Below are 17,261 nucleotides of genomic sequence, written 5' to 3' on the forward strand. Positions count from 1 at the left end.
TTCACGGCTAGGTGGCACTGTATGCATCAGTTTATCACTACAATTGAAAATAAGAAAGATTTTATTGCCTACAACTTTGATAAAATTTGAGAATAAATGAGAATGGGAAGCTATTAAAATTTTAATGAAGTGATGTCTGAGTCAGTTTTACAAGGAGAAAAATCGCATAGGTGGTGAAGCATTAGTCGATTTCCATGAACTTTGTTATTTTGCGAAATAACGGTTAAATTTAGCTGAATAGTATATTTGGACGAATTTTAATACATAATATAAGTCACCTCTTGGCTAGTAAATTTTAGTTCCACATTAAATGTGTAGAGGGCGCCAACACCATCTTTGAAACGGTGTGAGATAGAGATTAGAAGTCTTCTATAAACTTCTACAACATACATTTCTCAGTTATTTATCTAAACATCATCTCTCTTCTTTAAAAAGTTAGTGAAGGGCGCATGTTCGTTCAAATATGAAACGAATATTTTCTAGGCAAAAGATGAGTCATATTATGTACTAAAATTTATCTATTGTTTAACTGAACTCAATCGTTAGTTCACAAGCAAAAAAATCGTGGAATTCTACAACTGATTCGGCACTACACGCTGTTTGGCCCCATGTAAAATTGATTAGGACATCACTTTGTTAAAATTTTAAAAACTTCTAATGAAGCCAGGATTTATTCATAGTCTTCGACAAAGGTGCGGGGAATAAAATTATCTTTCTTATTTTTACTTATTATGATAAACAAATGCAAACTACACCACCTAGCGGTGAAAATGTGAGCTAGTGACTTTTATCCATAAAAATTGTTGAAAAATCCCATTCAACCTTCAAGTTCGTTGCAGGCACGTAGCCAGAGGGGGGGCTAGGGGGCTAAAGCCCCCCCCGAAATTTTTCAAAAATAAATTTAAAAAACCGGTGACTTTTAACAAAACTTGTTGCTTATTTGGTTTGAACAAATTATTGAGAAAAAGTTAAAGAAGGCTATTTCTAACCACCGAAGGCAATGGTCACGAAATTCAGTGTGCTTTATGCTTTTGCTCGAGCCAGTGCGAAGCGAACAACAAAAAAGTAACTTTTATATTGTGTGCCTTGTCTGAAGAATACAAGAGACTGTTACTTTAATTATAGCTGTAATAATCTGTCGAGATTAGTGATTAGCAGAAGCAAGAATTGGTGCTCCAGCCAAATGCGGTGATTATAAAATTATTGATCATTCGCATCCTGAAGGTGTAAATAGAGATTAGACTTTCGGAAACCGGCTCTATTCAGTTCTATCATGGCAGGCATTTAGCGCTCAACAAATTAGTGCAGACGAAACCATTCATTTCGCACAACTTAAAGCACAAGGTTGTGTGTGACAATGCTATAATTAAGATCCTTCTGTATATGGACTATGAGAAAATGAATGTTCCGCTACAAGATCGGATACCGCTTACTCGCAGATTAATGTCACATTTGGGAGAAATGGAATCTATTTGGAAGGGCAATTATTGAGGGCGAAAAGCAAGGAAGATATTCGCGAACATAAAGGCAGCAACTACGATGATGACACGGAAATGTACAATAGCGAGATAGAAATGAACTACTCCCCCCCAAGACATAGTTGGTGAGGAAAAAAATATTTCCTCGCCTCGTAAACAGGTTTCCACGTGCAATGGCTAAGCGCTTGCGCGAGATCTGTAGGACAACCACATAAACTCGTTATATTATTTTTATTGTTTACATAAGGAAATATATAAAAGACCCACGACCCAGTTTGTTATTTTTAAATGATAAGTTTTTGAATTGCGCACAATTTTGAATTTCTGTATTAGGTCAGTGCACACTGTACACTCTGTTCTCTGTACACTACTCTGCGCTACACAAAAAGTATTTCAATTTATCTGAGAACGATTGAGCCGAGAATAGAATTTTCATTTCGCGTCATTTTAACGCAATACCATTTTTATTAACGCTTCATTTCATTGTTACGAGTAATTCGTTCCGTACTAATACACTGTTAATCCGTAAATCCGTGATATCTTCGACAAACGTGCAAAAAAAATTCTTTTAAAAGTGGACCGGGCAAAAAGTGGTAAAATAATAGGCAATCACGAAGAGGGACTAAAATGTTGGGACTGATTGAATCTATAAGTCAATAAGTTGGGATAACAGTTTCGATTTCATGTCTTAAGTATGTGACAGTCTTTCGTTCCGTTTTTGCTCTTCTTGGAATAAAATGAGAGAGATAATCTTAAATAAGAGAGCAAAGAGAGGAAAAAATCAACCAATCTAAATCGACTCAAGATCACTCTTCTATCTTTACTATACACTCAACACGAGTTCTTTCCGAATTGCGCTCTGATCTTCTCATTTCGTCTTCGTTGCGTTAGGTGCAACAACTTTAATTGAAACTTTTTCCCAAATAGTGATAAAACAAACATGTAATCAGACAAACATTACAACTTTCTTCAAGAAATCATACATCTCTTCCAATCTTGATGATGATTGAAAAAAATCAAGAGCTAATTATTTTTATTCACAAACAAACCTATTACTAAACAGATTAGTGTTCATATTTGTTTAATGAATTGGCAAAGAGTTTTGCAAAAGTTTTACAGGAAACGGATAATTTGCTGTAATTTAAAACAGACAACTCTAAAAGAAAGCCTCGGCAAATTAGGTGCAAGTGCGATGTGTTCTCTTCCATGTGTCGGGAGCAAGTGATGCTGAAATTATTATCTATGTTTATAGTCTCTAGTTATATTGGTGTCATCAATGTTATATTTACCAAATTTTATGTAAATTAGAAGCATTGAGTGATCAGTGCTAAGTAATTTTCTTTCGATTTGTGAATAGATTCTGAGCAGTTTCGCTCAGTAGATTAAATTCTGGGTAGTTTCCATTAGTAGATTAAATCAATGAAATATATATTTGACATTGTCCAAAACCCCATGAATTCCGAAATAAAACCTTCAAATAAATAAATAAAACCAAAATGTTCAAATATAATATTTACTTAATCTAGGTAATCTTCTCAAGTTACAACGGTTTTGCAAGATTGTCAAAAGTCAATAGAGCTAAGGCATTCTTGCTTTGTAGTGAATTCAGTAGTTTTTGCACTCACTTTACATTTTGACTTTTACTATAGTTTTAGGGATCTAGGAAAATCAGTCTACGATATTTTTAATTCATAAGTACAATGATATAAAAAGTACCTAAAAAGAATCAACTTAAATAGATAAAAAGATAGTTATTCTGAGTTGCCTGATAATGTTGTCGAAGATAGTCTTTAACCCATTACCTATGAGAGTCAAATGAAAAAAAACATGTGTTTTTTTCAGGATTGTTTTGATTACGACATGATCAGTATCATTTAAATTGAAAATTTCATAAAGTCGAGTTAACGCAAACTTCGGATGAAGTCAAAGAGCTAGTAATAGTAGAAAGAAACCTGATCATGAAAATAGGAGTTGAACCTATTTTCTGCATCTACAAATCGCCTGCCTTATCAGAAGATTTGAAGCAAATTTCGACATTCACTTTGTTCGGACATTCTTTGCAACGGTAAACTTTGATTTCACACTGATATATTCTTATTCATGGGGACAACCTTGACGTTGGTTTCGTTCTTCTAATTAGCAAATGCGTGTAAAGTTTCATGAGACGGGTTTTTGGATATTTTTCTACTCATTCCAATTTAGCGTCTTCTACAAATTGTAAAGGTGTATCGAATGTGTAGCATTTTCAAGCAGCGTAGCATGCAGCGTAGCATTTTCAAGCAGCCCTTAATACTTTGAGCTCTTGACTATTCATTTTTGTAACTAGAGAAATTTCTAACTTGTAAATCAAAAATAATCAAATTTAATTCGTCGATGCACTATAGCCTTTCTTGTAACAGGCAACATATTATTAGAGTTTTTAGTGTCTATTGTCTTATTTTTGGAATTGTTTTCACTAAGAACTTTTCATAATTACGTTCAGTTTCCAGTGATTGTTTCAAGTCATCAGAATTAATACATTTATGCAATAATTTTTAAGCCCCTCCCGAAACAAAATCCTGGCTACGGGCCTGGTTCGTTGGTCCGGTAGCTTGACTTGTCGGATTTGGCTCAAATTTGGAATAGATGCTCCTGATGGAACTTGGAATAGACGGGTGGGCCGATTGGGTTTTCAGTAATTCGTTTTTTTCTCTGAGCAGTCTACTGTGCAGTGCTATATACGGCATCAAACATTAACAAGTGTCGGACTAACACTGTATTAAAACGTTAGAAAAAATAAACAGGAAGTCAAATATAAAACAAATCGTTTGAATATTACTCACCATCGGGATGCTGTTTGCCGCGAAGAAACCTTCGGGCTCCTCAGGTATGCGCCGCAAAACCATGTCTGTTTCATCACAGTCGGTAATCGAGACGATGTCACTCAATGTGCGAGCATTATCATCGTCCTTGCCATGACTGGTCGGTGGAACTTCAGATGTTTGCAATTGGTTAAGCTTATCCTTTAACTGATCTATCTCGTCATTTTTGTCGGCTAGCATAGTCTCCATTAGATCCGGTAGAGCCACTTTGTTTATCATTTCATTCTGGATTTTGTTCTTGAGAACTTGTATTTCGTCGCATTTGGCCTTCAACTCTGTCTCGAGTTTTAACTCGTATTGGCTTCGATCGTTCTCGGCCTGATTTATTGCCAATTCTTTCTCCTGGCGCTCAATCACTTGTTGACTATTCTCGAGAAAGTTTTTCAGACTCGCGATCTGCTTATCGCGAGTTTGCAGCGTTTCCTTTACGTTCACTAACTCATTCTGCAGATCGTGCACTTTAACTGTCAGATGTGATGTGCCCTGGCGGTGAAGTTCTTCGGCCCGTAATCGCTGTTCATCCAGCTTCGATTGAAGGGTAGTAATCTTAAGCGATTGCTCCGACATCCTTTCCTGCAGCATATCTCGCTCATGTTGTATTTCCTGTGCAATCCAAACAAAACAAAGGGAAAATAAGTTTAACGATTGAGAAAGAAAAATAATGAATCAGTAAATTTGAGAGATTTCTAAAAATCTATTTATCTATTTATCTCTAAATTTGTACGAGCGATATCTATCTAGGGTAGATGAGCCCTTATTCTTCTCACTAGTCAGGATGCGCTTAAAAGTATCATCATCTTTGCTTCGTTCCTAAAAACCAGTACAATTAAAAATCTTGTAAAATACTCGCGTTTGAGCGAAGAGAAAAGTCGAGTAAAACACTCTCTCATTCATCCTACCATTTAAGCTAATGCGTTGAATAGAGATAACAGACACTGTAACTTATGTGTCAAATTGGGTAGGATGAATATACCGTGAAGGCACATAATTCCGCGCAGTTTAGAATTCCGTGCACTCTGAACTATTGGTCAAATTTGAATTTGCAAAGCAAGCTTGTTAAAATAATTGAAAATGTACTACACGTATGCTGCTTATGTTTATCCACATCAACTGAGAAAAAAATATATTTTACCTGCAGAATCACAAAATAGAGCGCTCGTCCTTATGGCCACCATGTTTGCACATTTCCTTAGTGATCGCGTTAAGACCGTAATGTAGACAGTATAACTAATTTGAAGTGATACGGTTGATTTTCATTTTAAAAATTGTAAACACCAATATAAAAAGAGTGTGTTAAATAACAATTCATAGAACCAAAATGGTTTTTCAGACCCACTAGGAAAATTTATTCTGGAGGCACTAGAAAATTTCATTCCGGTAGGGAGGTATATAATGACCGAAGGGCGGTTTAGGAAAAGGTGGTAAATGATGTGAGGTAGTGGCGGTACCCCCCACCGTATTCCCCTAATTACGCTCCTGTTAAAATACAGAACATACCTATACTGCCGCTAGAAGCATAACTGTCCCATGTGCTATGGGAATCCCTATACACATGGAACAATGCTTCTAGCGGCATTATAGACTTATCCAGCTGCGTTGGTATTGTGCCGTTTTGACGTTTAAATTGGGAGGAAAACAAATCACTTGCACTGCGAATTGGGAGGAAAACAAACCGCTTGTGGGCTTAAGGGGAGGGCGGTAGTATAAAAATGCAAGATCTCAGTGTGCGTATTTTAAACGTCAGATATCTCAATACAAGTCAAAAAAATTGACGATTAAGTTGATGATGTTCAGAGTGATTTCATTTGAGACTAAGTTTGAAAAAATTGGTTAAGCTATTCCAGAAAGAAAGTGAACTGCAATGTAATCTTTAATGTAATAAATTGATCCACAATGCGTACACATTGCAAAAAAACAACCCAAATAATAGGTTCTTTACCGTGGTTCAATGGAAATGATCTTCAACGTGGTTACCTAAGTTTACCTTATTCAAACGTGACCCTAAAATTGAGTAAAAATTCTATTCAGATAGTTTTTCGTATTCTTGAACGATACGTTCATAAAATAATCCACCAGATGTAGATGAGTTTCCAGATTTGTTGGATTCCTGCTAAATAATGCGCTGCGCGGAATTTGAAACACCAGTGCGCGGAATTTCAACCAGCGCAACATATGATGCGTGGAAATTGGTTTGCAAGTTGATTGTAATTCTGTTTAAATTCCCCTGTTATTATAATTTTCCATAGAAACATGATAACATTGCTAGCCAGTGGGACCAATTACATAACTCTACCAATTTGATTGATTTTTCATAACGAATGCCTTAGGTGTACGGAATTATATGCCTGCACGGTACTAAGATGAATTAGGGAACGGTAACCTTATGTGTTAGTAAGGGTTCCTTAAATGCAGTTTTTAACGGTTTCTCCGCACAATAAATTCATATTGGCGATTTGAGGCAAAACCAAACTTAGTCAAGCGACACCTATGATTCAGCTCATGAACTAGCAAAATGATATACTTTGTTTTTCTTCACTCAAGTGAGTCGTAGCTTCTAACAACAATTTTATTTTATTCTCGGAAGAACCTTACCGGTGCCAAAATATGAATGAAATTTAGTTTTCTTTACAATAATTCTGAAATTACAATCATTTGAGACTATTTGGCTTATACATGGTCATAAAAATACTTTCCATAAATATAGGGTGACCATATCAGATGAGTAAAAAACCAGGACAATCGAAAGGGTACTGATTCCCCCCGATACCTCTCAATCGACATTGCCTTTTCCACACGTTTTCGGCAGTTGAAAAGTTCTGGGGTCTGGCAGGCAGAGCTTGAATAGTAAAAAAGTTATGGGAGTCTGGGAGGAAGAGCTCTGCCAGAAAATCTTTCATCGGAATTCCACAGTGGCAGTTCTTGCTAGACCACCATAAGCAAACGTTTAATGCTGAGATAGTCTGTGCAGTACCGGCGAGGAGTTTTCAGTACTAATAACACGACATGGACGTAAATCAGAAACATCAGTGATCCCAAGTAGTTTCCCTGCGCTATGCCTGGTAATCTCCATTGACAACCATTATCTCTGGCGGATGGCTTGGTGTAAATAATACCAGTTTGAGCACGAGCTTGAAAAAATTGATATCCCTGCGTGAACTTGAAAAAATTCAATTCATGCCCGTCGCGATGATTTTTTTTGACTGGGGTAGGATGCTAGACTCGGCGGTTAGTCGCTGTTCAGCGTCCTGACGTGAAGGCATGTTAATCGTCCATTAGATATTTCACACGTATTTTATTCGGCATTCCTCAATGTATTACTTCAGCCGTGGAACTTTTAATATTATCAATGTGTAAATATATATAAATCGAATTTTATTGTATATCCATCGGATCTTGTATACGCAATTTGTTACTTTGCGTAAAGATCTTATTTCTTGTTGAAAATCTATTTATTTTATTGCCTCGTGTTGCTTGTTGATCACTTAGTCCGCTTTCTCTAGGTTTATCGTTTTCATGCTATTCTCGCTGTTAATGTTGTATGGGCTTTCACGATTATCCGGTTTCAGTTGCTTGTGGGGTCTACGGGTCACGATCGCGTATTCGTGTTCTTTGTTATTTACTTTATTATCGGTGGTGCTGGCAGTTGTTTGGGAAGTAGTAGGCAATGATTGTTCACGCTGTGCGTACGTTCTGTTGTTTCAGTATTCGTTGGTGCCTGAGCTGCAACTCTGGTGGTTTGTGATTTACTTGACGTTGATGAAGGGCTGTGTGATTGGTATGCTTGCAGTTGATATTGCTTCGTTGGAGGTTTGTGTACATGGTTTCTCGTAGTGTGTCTTCTAGTGTAACAACGTAGGGCACACAGGGGTCTGCCCTTCATACGTGCACAGCGTGATTTGAGATTTGGTCACGTGTTTTGCTTTGAATTGAAAGTTCAGATATGAGAGAATAGGTCACTCGCATTCTCACGAAACAAAACCCGTTGGAAATACCTGAATTTTTTCCAGGTTTCTAACATAAAGGACTCCACCGTTACGTGTTCCGACATGATGGTTGCAATAAATTTATTAATAGTACCCAGGTGTAGATCGTGCAGACGCATATCGATCTTATCATTGTCAATATAAACGGGTATCTTGGTCCTAACATTTTCATGCTCAATGACGTATTGCATATTGTCTTCCATAGCGTAGCTTTCCGTTATAGCCAAAGTTTTAAACGTTATCAGTAACGAGTGTGGTTAGCTTGGATAACGACGACTTCCGTTAGTCTAAACTGGATTTGAAAATTTGCTGTTGAATTTTGCTGTTGAGTTTCAAACAACTTGAAATGAATGATCGATTTCGCATCGATGAAAGTAACGGTGCTTTATTGTTCACACTGGCTTGGGACGAAATTTATTATTCGATTGCTTTGCTTGTTTATAGTACTGGCACGTTACATATAGACAGCAGACTTTAGGTAGAAACTTTCGTTTGATTCACTGCACTGTTGACAAGCAGAGCAACTGATTAGGTGCTATTTTTCTTTTTATGGAATGGATTTCCAGTAAGGTGAAAAAAAGCCACTAGCAAGAGAACTCAAGTAGAAGCAGAAGCACGAAAATGCCGATGTGCCTTTTTAGAGGTACAAAAGGGAATTCTTCGGGTCCCGGATTGAATGACGATTTAAGCCGAGAAGAAGCGCTTAAATCGTCATTCAATCCAATTGTTTCATCGATATTGACGAGGCACTCTTGAGAGATTAAAAAAAACATCGGAAGGTACAATTGGGAGATTCGACTATATTAAGTTTTGTTTGTCGCATTCCGATTGGGGATGAGTATACGCTGCAGCTATGGTAGCAGTCGGTCGTTACTGCGGTCTGGAGCATAGTGAAAATCGAAGACTGAATAAATAGAAATATATTAGGCTTACAGGAGAAAAACCAGGACAAATCAAGCATTTTCCTCGACTTCCCAGGACACCAGGACAGTCAATGCAAAACCAGGACATGTCCTGAGAAACCAGGACGTATGGTCACCCTATTATCATAAATACAATTTCAACTGGAAACCGAGACCCAGTCAGCACTAATGTTAAACTCTATGACATTATGGACAACGTAGGAGATTTTGTTGGATCTATCAGAAAGAAGGATTGGCTGTGTATTAGTGGCTCGACATATGACATACTTCAGCACAGCACTTTTTGATATCTTTTTGTGGTCCCAAATGCAGGTGCAAAATTTGGGAGCGGTCGATTGCTTCCCGGGTTTGCGCGTTGTGTTCAAAGTTTGTATGGAATTTTATATGGGGAAATCATTTAGTTTGCATTAACGTTAATAAAGATCGCTATTTAACTCAATATTAAAAACCAGCTTTTCAAAACTATAGTTCAAACCTTGTTTAAAAACTTTTTCGAAGACGGTAACTAGGTACGAGTTTTCAAAAAATAGTTATAACGATTTTAAAACTTATGGTTCAATCCAACTGCAGAAATTCATTATTTCTTCTAACACCACCGACACCGATACTTTAAACTTGAATAAATGAGAATATAGTCATCGCAGAGAATTGGTACCTTTGAATGAAATGTTCTGAATATTGCTGAACATAGACGTAATCAGAAAATGAAAAGAAGAAGGGGGCTTGTGTACTCCCCAGTCTTCTTTTGAGATAGCTTAGGACATCCCGGCATTGTTCGAATGAAGTCATTAGCCCGAAGTTTTGTCTTCTGGGTTGGCATATACGGGCTGATTGAATCTTTTGTAAAGCAGTGTAAGGATTGTGCGTCTGTAGCAAAATCTCCAGCTCATGCCACTTCAGAAGTGTGGCCAATTCCGTCCGGACCAAGGCAGTGACTGCATATAGATTATGCGGGGCCAATCGATGGCCTCTGGTTCTTAATCATTGTGGATGCATTCTCACGGTGGCCGGAAACATACCCAATGAGAACAACTACGACCAAAGCTACCATACAGTCGCTTAGAAGTACTTTTGTACGGTTGGGGCTACCATTGACTATTGTTTCTGATAGCGCTTCCCAGTTTACTTGAAACGAATTTGATACGTACTGCAAGGTAAATGGCATTGTACATTTGCTCACCGCGCCCTATCATTCGCAATCCAATGGCCAGGTGGCGCTCTTAGTTGATTCAATGAAACGTGCATTGAAAAAGATTAACAAGGGGGAACCCCTCCAGGAAACTTTAGATGTGTTTTAGCTACGTATCAACGCCATGCGGAGCCATCGGACAAAAGTCACCCAGCAAAGCAATGTTCGGGAGGCAGATGAGAACAACACTCGACATGCTGCGACCATCGAGGTCGTCAACAAACACTTTGGAATCAGAGAAGCAGCACTCAAGACAATTTAACATTGGTGATTTAGTGTACGCCAAGGTCTACAAACGGAATGATTGGTACTGGGAAACCGGAAAAATTATTGAAAAGATTGGAACGGTGATTTACAACGTCTGGCCGAATGAGCAACGTCACGGACTAATCAGATCTCATATCAATCAACTTCGTTCACGACAAGCTACAGTGCAGCCCAACGAGAGCGAAGAGTCCTCGGCGAAGCAAAATGATACCTTACCGTTGGCAGTACTGTTGGATGAATTCAACATTCGTCCGCGACCAACGGCAGACTTTTCTGACGCTCACTCAAATCAGCCGAATGAGTACCAAGGACATCAACCGCTAATTCCGATACAGAATACGAAGCTGTTACATCAAGCTGTCGCAGGAAGCTTCCAGTTCCAGTTTCCACTACTTCTCGAGGATGACCATTCGACATCCTCCCAGATTTGAACACTACGTTATGGCATAAAGAAGGATATGCTACAGCAACACCTTACAGTTAGATACATTGGTGCTAAGCAAAAAGTGACAGCAGACGAGTCACTGCTGCCAACGAAAACTTCCTTTTCCTGTTGATAAAGAATGATCAGTAGATCGATTGCTCTAGTACGAAAGAGTTGCCTCGTGTATAAATTTGAAATAGAAATAAATAAGTTGTTCCTATATTCCACGTTCTTATTTATGGGACACAACAGCATCTAACACCACCGTATCATACTATTGACATACATTTGCTCTAGATTTCAAATGATATTCCCTCCGAAACCGTTACAAATAAAATTGTCGTTCAGCTTTGCTCTTATTCTTAAAAATTTGGATCTAGTAATATGGATCAAACGGTGGGAAAATTCATCTTTTGATCTATTTTTTCAAATCTATATTTTTAGCTCTAGTATAAAATGAAACAGCAATAAAAATCTAGCAGTGGTGATTTGTAAAAATAATGCGAATTTTAAAAAAATTATGATCATTGCTCAATATTTTTATAAAGAAATGTCTTTGTTTTAATGAAAATTTAGAGAATCCTGTTTATCATCAAAAACGGTTGAAATATGTCAGAGTTATTCATTTTTCCCAAAATAAAAAACTCGCATGTCTAGTCTAGACTATGCATACACAGCCAATACATATAGGAATTCTGCAAAATTGCAGATATTCCCTTACATTTTTTCTTGTCAATATTAATGTTTGTGGCACATATGGTATGCAACACAATCATTAAAGCGACCAGACCAACTGTGAGGCGTACAAAATGAAGATGATTCAAAATTATGCAGCAATCCAATTATTCATTTAATTATTTTAAACCTTGAATAAGGAAGAAACGTGAACAATCGTACCGACCGTTTCAATTTAATGGGGGTTCCATAAATCGTTGGGAGTGACTTGGCTAAGAGGGTTAATGTCACTCCTTTGGTCCTCAGTTACTGGGATGGGACAGAGGTATTTAGCCCTGCCCTGGCTAATGGGCCTAAGTTATAGCGTCTTTACTCGCTCTCAAAATTAAAAACTTGCTTGTTTGAACAAGAAATGTCTTAGTTTTAATGAAAATTTAGAGAGAACATTTTATTCCGCATCCTGTTTATTATCAAAAACGGTTGAAAGATGTCATAGTTACTTTCCTATATAAAATTATCAAAGCATCAAAGCATTTTTTGTTCAATTGGAAGTATTTGTGTAAAATTTGAATTTAAAATTGGGAAAAATTAAAAGAAATAATTAAATAATCCAACAGTGCGCGGCAATGCCTCACATAAGAGTTCATGCGTGCATGTTTTTAGTTTAGAAAAAAAATAGTAATGTTTTTCAATCGATTTTTGATGATAAACAGGTCGTTAGATGCGAAACTAAATGTTCTCTCCAATTTTTTATTAGAACAAAGACACTTCCTTATATAAATTTCTATTTTTGAAAGAAAAATGTCCTAAAATCGCATAGTATTTGTAACAAAAGAACATAACTTAGCATACCGTTGGAAGACATTTCTGGATAAACATGTGCAAAGGGCATAATGCAAATGAGAGGCTCTCTGTGTTTGCTTCCGCTTTCGATTATTATGGCGTCATTATAAAACTTTCCAATAAATATCGAAAGACTCTGATGTCGTCTAGCATATTATGCTAAGACGTCGCTGTTGTGCCATCTGGTGACAAACGCCATTTTGGGGTAAACTGAGTTAGATATGCCACATTACTTGTCTAAAAAATCTGTACTAAGTGGCGTTTACAGAATTTTGACATTCTGTTACTGAGATATAGCGAGAAACGTGCTGGGAAATTTTTAATTGTTAACCTTTTTTTCTAGATTCCCTGACTCATTTCCGTCAAAATGCATCTCACCGATTGTTTATTGGCAATTCTACGTTGAAAACGTTCACAGATAGCGCTAGAAGTAAAGTGTTGCTGAATTCATTTTGTTCTGTCATAGTGCATATATTTTCTGTAAACTTTGGTAAAAAATAACTTTTAAACAACATGTCACCTTTAAATTTGTTGAGAATTGCTTACGAAAACGAATGAAAACTATCATTTTATAAGATGATGAGTAAACATCTTGCGAAAAGGGTGCAAAACGTAGTGGTTTCTAATATCATTCGCAGAGCTACATGTGTGTGTAATTTGTTGGACACCGTGGTCCCCTCAACATAATTTCTTGTTTCTCCTAAGTCAAACTTAACCTTTATGAGATGGTGTAAATTAATGAAACTCTCCGGATCACGTGAGGAAAGAATATATTCGGCTAATTGAAAAGTGTCAGCTTTGCATCATACACATCCTTCTCTCTGATAGGCTTAACAGAATCTCCTAAGTAGTCCGAAATATGAAGGAGTTTAACATTGGTACTAATTGGGTCTCGGTTTCCAGTTGAAACTTTATTTTTTGGAAAGTATTTTGATAACCACCACAATACCCCGATTACATTTCGAAGAAATGTATGACCCAAATAGTTTCAAATGGCTGTAATTTCAGAATAATTGCAAATAAAATAAAAGTTCTTACCCGTTTCATTCATATTTTGGCACTGGTAAGCTTTTTCCGAGAAGAAAATTAAGTTTTTGTTGGAAGCTACGACTTCACTACGAGTGAAAAAATGCAAATATATTGAAGTTTTGTGGACCAGTACAGTAAAATCGGTACGTCGTAAGAGCCCACGTGAATCGAATGTAATTTCCAATTACAAACTTCTAGACGTTTTAATAACGTAAAATAAATTGTTAGTGGAACAAAACGTGACGAAATAGGTGGAATAGTCATCATCAGGGATGTTATGCACCTCAGAGCAAATAAAGAGAAGAATAACAAACGCTCTTTGCAGTTTTCACGCGAACCACCGCTCTTCTCTTTCACAATAAACCTCTTCACTCCGATGCGTGTTGCTCCCACACGTGTATTCTACTCCATGGCTGCACGCCACAAAGAGTAGAAATAAAGAGGCTCTTTAGTGTGTATCTTGGTCCCACGCGCACGTAAGTAGAGAAGGCAACCAAAAAACATTTTTAAAACGTTCTTCCGATCAAACTTTATCTGAATTGTAGTTTGATTCGCCTTCCTACCTGCTTTCCAGTGAGGGGAGGCACAAAAAAGTGGCTCTTCAAGGTGACTCTTTGAACGAAATTGTGCAGCTCTTGGTGCACAGATCCTACTCTTTTTCGTTTTCAAGTTTCTCTTTGTGCGGTCGTTCTGCACATCGCAGTGTTTTTGTGCTGCTCTATTTTTAATCGGTGTATTTCGCTCTTTGTGGCTCATTGTGTGAGCAAATAACAAGCCTGGTCATCATTCGATTTCGATCGACTTCAATAAAACTCGTGTTAGACCCACAGTTCAAGAAGTGTAAACATTAGTTAAAGATACAACATGCAACACGAGGTCGAATTTAATAACACCAGAAACAAGATCCCCGTGCATATGGAAAACGACATGGTGGATGTGCGTATCCATGATTTGGCCCCGCGCACTGGAGATGATTACATCAAACGAATCATGTCACAATATGGAAAAGTAGAATCTATTACGAATGACACCTGGAGAAATATTTTCACCTGCATTCCCAACGGCGTTCGTATTGTAAGGATGCGAGTGACTAAACCAATACCTTCTTACATGACTATCGAATGCAAATCACCGAAGGAAGGCGTGACCTATAAGCAAACAACGCTAATCACATATCCCGGGCAGACCCCAACATGGCAATTATGTAACCACTACGGAAAAACATGCGCCGAAGCAACTAGTCAAAACTCATCTACTACAGCTAACTCTAACAAGCTGCCACCGACGCTTACAGATAAACCAAAAACAACGATCCAATCAACCAATAATGCAGGTATAACGACCACGACAACCGCTTCTAAACGAACAAATAGTATCGCCAAAAAAGAAGCAAATTCCGATGAAGACGGATATACAACAGCGACCCGTAAGAACAAAAAACAAATAAGAACATCTGATCATGAACAGCAAGAAAGCAGTACCGATGATGACATGGACGGAAACGATAACGGGTATGAGTGATGGATGGGGTGGTGGTCTAAGGGGGGTGCAAGAGGAATTTAATTTGGTGGGGACCAACGAAAGGGAGGGAGGTGTAACCCTCCCCTGTTAAAACCCAGAAACCTTATGTCAATCGAAAAAAAATTTGGCCGGGATTAGGTCGACGATTTTTAGAGTGATTGCATATCCTTTCTATATGAGAAAGGCAAACATTTCTGTGTGGTCTATTCAATATTTTTAATCACAAACGACGACAATGAATGCAGTTCAATGACCGGCTTCAACGCTTTCGTGTGCAGGCCTCTCCTTTTGACTATGCAGAAAAAAGTGTACAAAGCGAGAGAACAAACTTTACTACGTCACACTCTCACCGAGCAGTCGGAGGACAGCAACAAAAACGAAAATGTATTTTACTGCTGTACGGAAAAGTGTACTCGGTTTGGCTACCGTTCTGGCAAGAGCAGTACTGATGCGTCGCTGTAGCGGGCTGTACGGCTTATGCAAATGTAAATCTACCGGAAAAAATGTAGTTTACCGGTACCGTTCGCATCCCTGTGAATAATACTACGGATTAAATTCCTACCAAATTCTTTAATATACTTGTTTAACAGAATTCTGACAGAGAATTCCTCATATATAATGAAACAAGCCCTATCAAAAATTGGAATCGAGACGGTTTATTAAGTTGACCCAGAGAAACTCAAAAATTTCCATTCTACAATAAATTGAATAACTTTCACAATTTCCATCTGATTTAAACTATTAGGTGCTTATTTTTGTTGTAGATTAGTAGGCTTTAATTCCCCATAAAATATAATTTTTAGGATTGCATTATCTTGCCTAAAAGCTTGACCCAACGCTCAGCTTTCTTAAAAAAAAAGAAAAAAAAATAAGAAAAAGCTCAATATACTCGTCAATTACGTTAGAACCAGTAGTCGCACTACAACATGATGTTCAAATGACCAAAAGTGCATTCAATTGCCTTTAATTAAACATGATAATGTTTTATACCGATGCACTACTACCGAAGATATTTGGATTTCACTGAACGTAGTTTTTACTTTAAAGGTGAAACTCATTTTTTTACTGTTCTACTGTAAATTTTTTGGACTTTATTTTCGGATTCAGCACATGATTTCAATTTGAAAATGATCACCAGCTTATTGAGTTCAGATATGCTGTAAACTAATGTTATTATCGTTATTTATAGTACATTTTACGGAATTGAATACAAAACAGCTGCAAATATTTGGAGCATATAGTACAAGAATATAATGATTTCCTTTAGTACAACAAAAGTTGATCGCATTCAAAAACTGTGAAACAAACGCAGCAATTTTTCTTTTGAAAGAAGACCCCGGTATTAAAATATTCGACTTCAAAAGTTTATTGACGACACTAGACACTTACCACGATTGCGAAAGCCACAGAGATGTCATAATCTAGTACGAGTGGCCGACAATATTTTTGCCCCTCATTTCATTATTATTCTTGCAAAACATATATAATAATATTCAATCAAATAAAATACTTACGCATATATCAAAACAATGACAAGGTAAAACTTACCATAAAGCTACTTCTCACGCTAGCGATTTGCATCTCCAAATCGTTGATGCGCTTGATGGCGACTTCCTCAAACCGCGTATGCCGATGCAGTTTATCGAATATCCGTTGCACTTCGTCCACTGGCAGATGCGGTGGTTGATCAGCTGCATCACCTTCATTGCACTTTTTCCTATGTAGAGGACTGTCTTGGTTCAGCGAAATATCCTCAGAGGGGCTGCTACATACTAGCGATGCAGCCGAGTTGGAATGCAAGGTTTCAAGGTTCTTGATTTTTCTTTCCAAGGTGTCTTCAATAGCTCGAAGTTGCACCGTTAGTGATTCAAGAACTAAACTCTGTTCCACGCTGGGTCGAGTGTAGCGCAATTCGTCCTCAAGCTTTGCTATTTTTTCGCTGTAACCTCGAGTAGTAGCATCCATTTTTATGCTTTCTACCTCTTGGTGAAGGGATTCATTTTGACGATTTTGAGCATCAATGTAAAGTTCGAGTTCCTAAAAAAGAGAGACAATCAGAAATTTTTTG

The 17,261-nt window shown here is 37.5% G+C and overlaps 1 protein-coding gene across 5 annotated transcripts in view; it reads right to left on the minus strand.

Moving 5' to 3' along the window:
• The window catches only part of LOC131690945 (pericentrin), a 141,117-nt gene that overhangs the window by 17,043 nt on the left and 106,813 nt on the right, over window positions 1–17,261 (minus strand). For all 5 annotated transcript variants that reach the window (XM_058977035.1, XM_058977034.1, XM_058977033.1 and 2 more), the window contains 2 exons: window positions 16,742–17,230; window positions 4,301–4,942 (listed from right to left, as the gene is read on the minus strand). In XM_058977035.1, coding sequence (XP_058833018.1) covers window positions 4,301–4,942; window positions 16,742–17,230 — 1,131 coding nt within the window. The remainder of the gene's footprint in view (window positions 1–4,300; window positions 4,943–16,741; window positions 17,231–17,261) is intronic.

The sequence above is a fragment of the Topomyia yanbarensis genome, chromosome 3, assembly GCF_030247195.1.
Source record: "Topomyia yanbarensis strain Yona2022 chromosome 3, ASM3024719v1, whole genome shotgun sequence".
Classification (NCBI taxonomy): domain Eukaryota; kingdom Metazoa; phylum Arthropoda; class Insecta; order Diptera; family Culicidae; genus Topomyia; species Topomyia yanbarensis.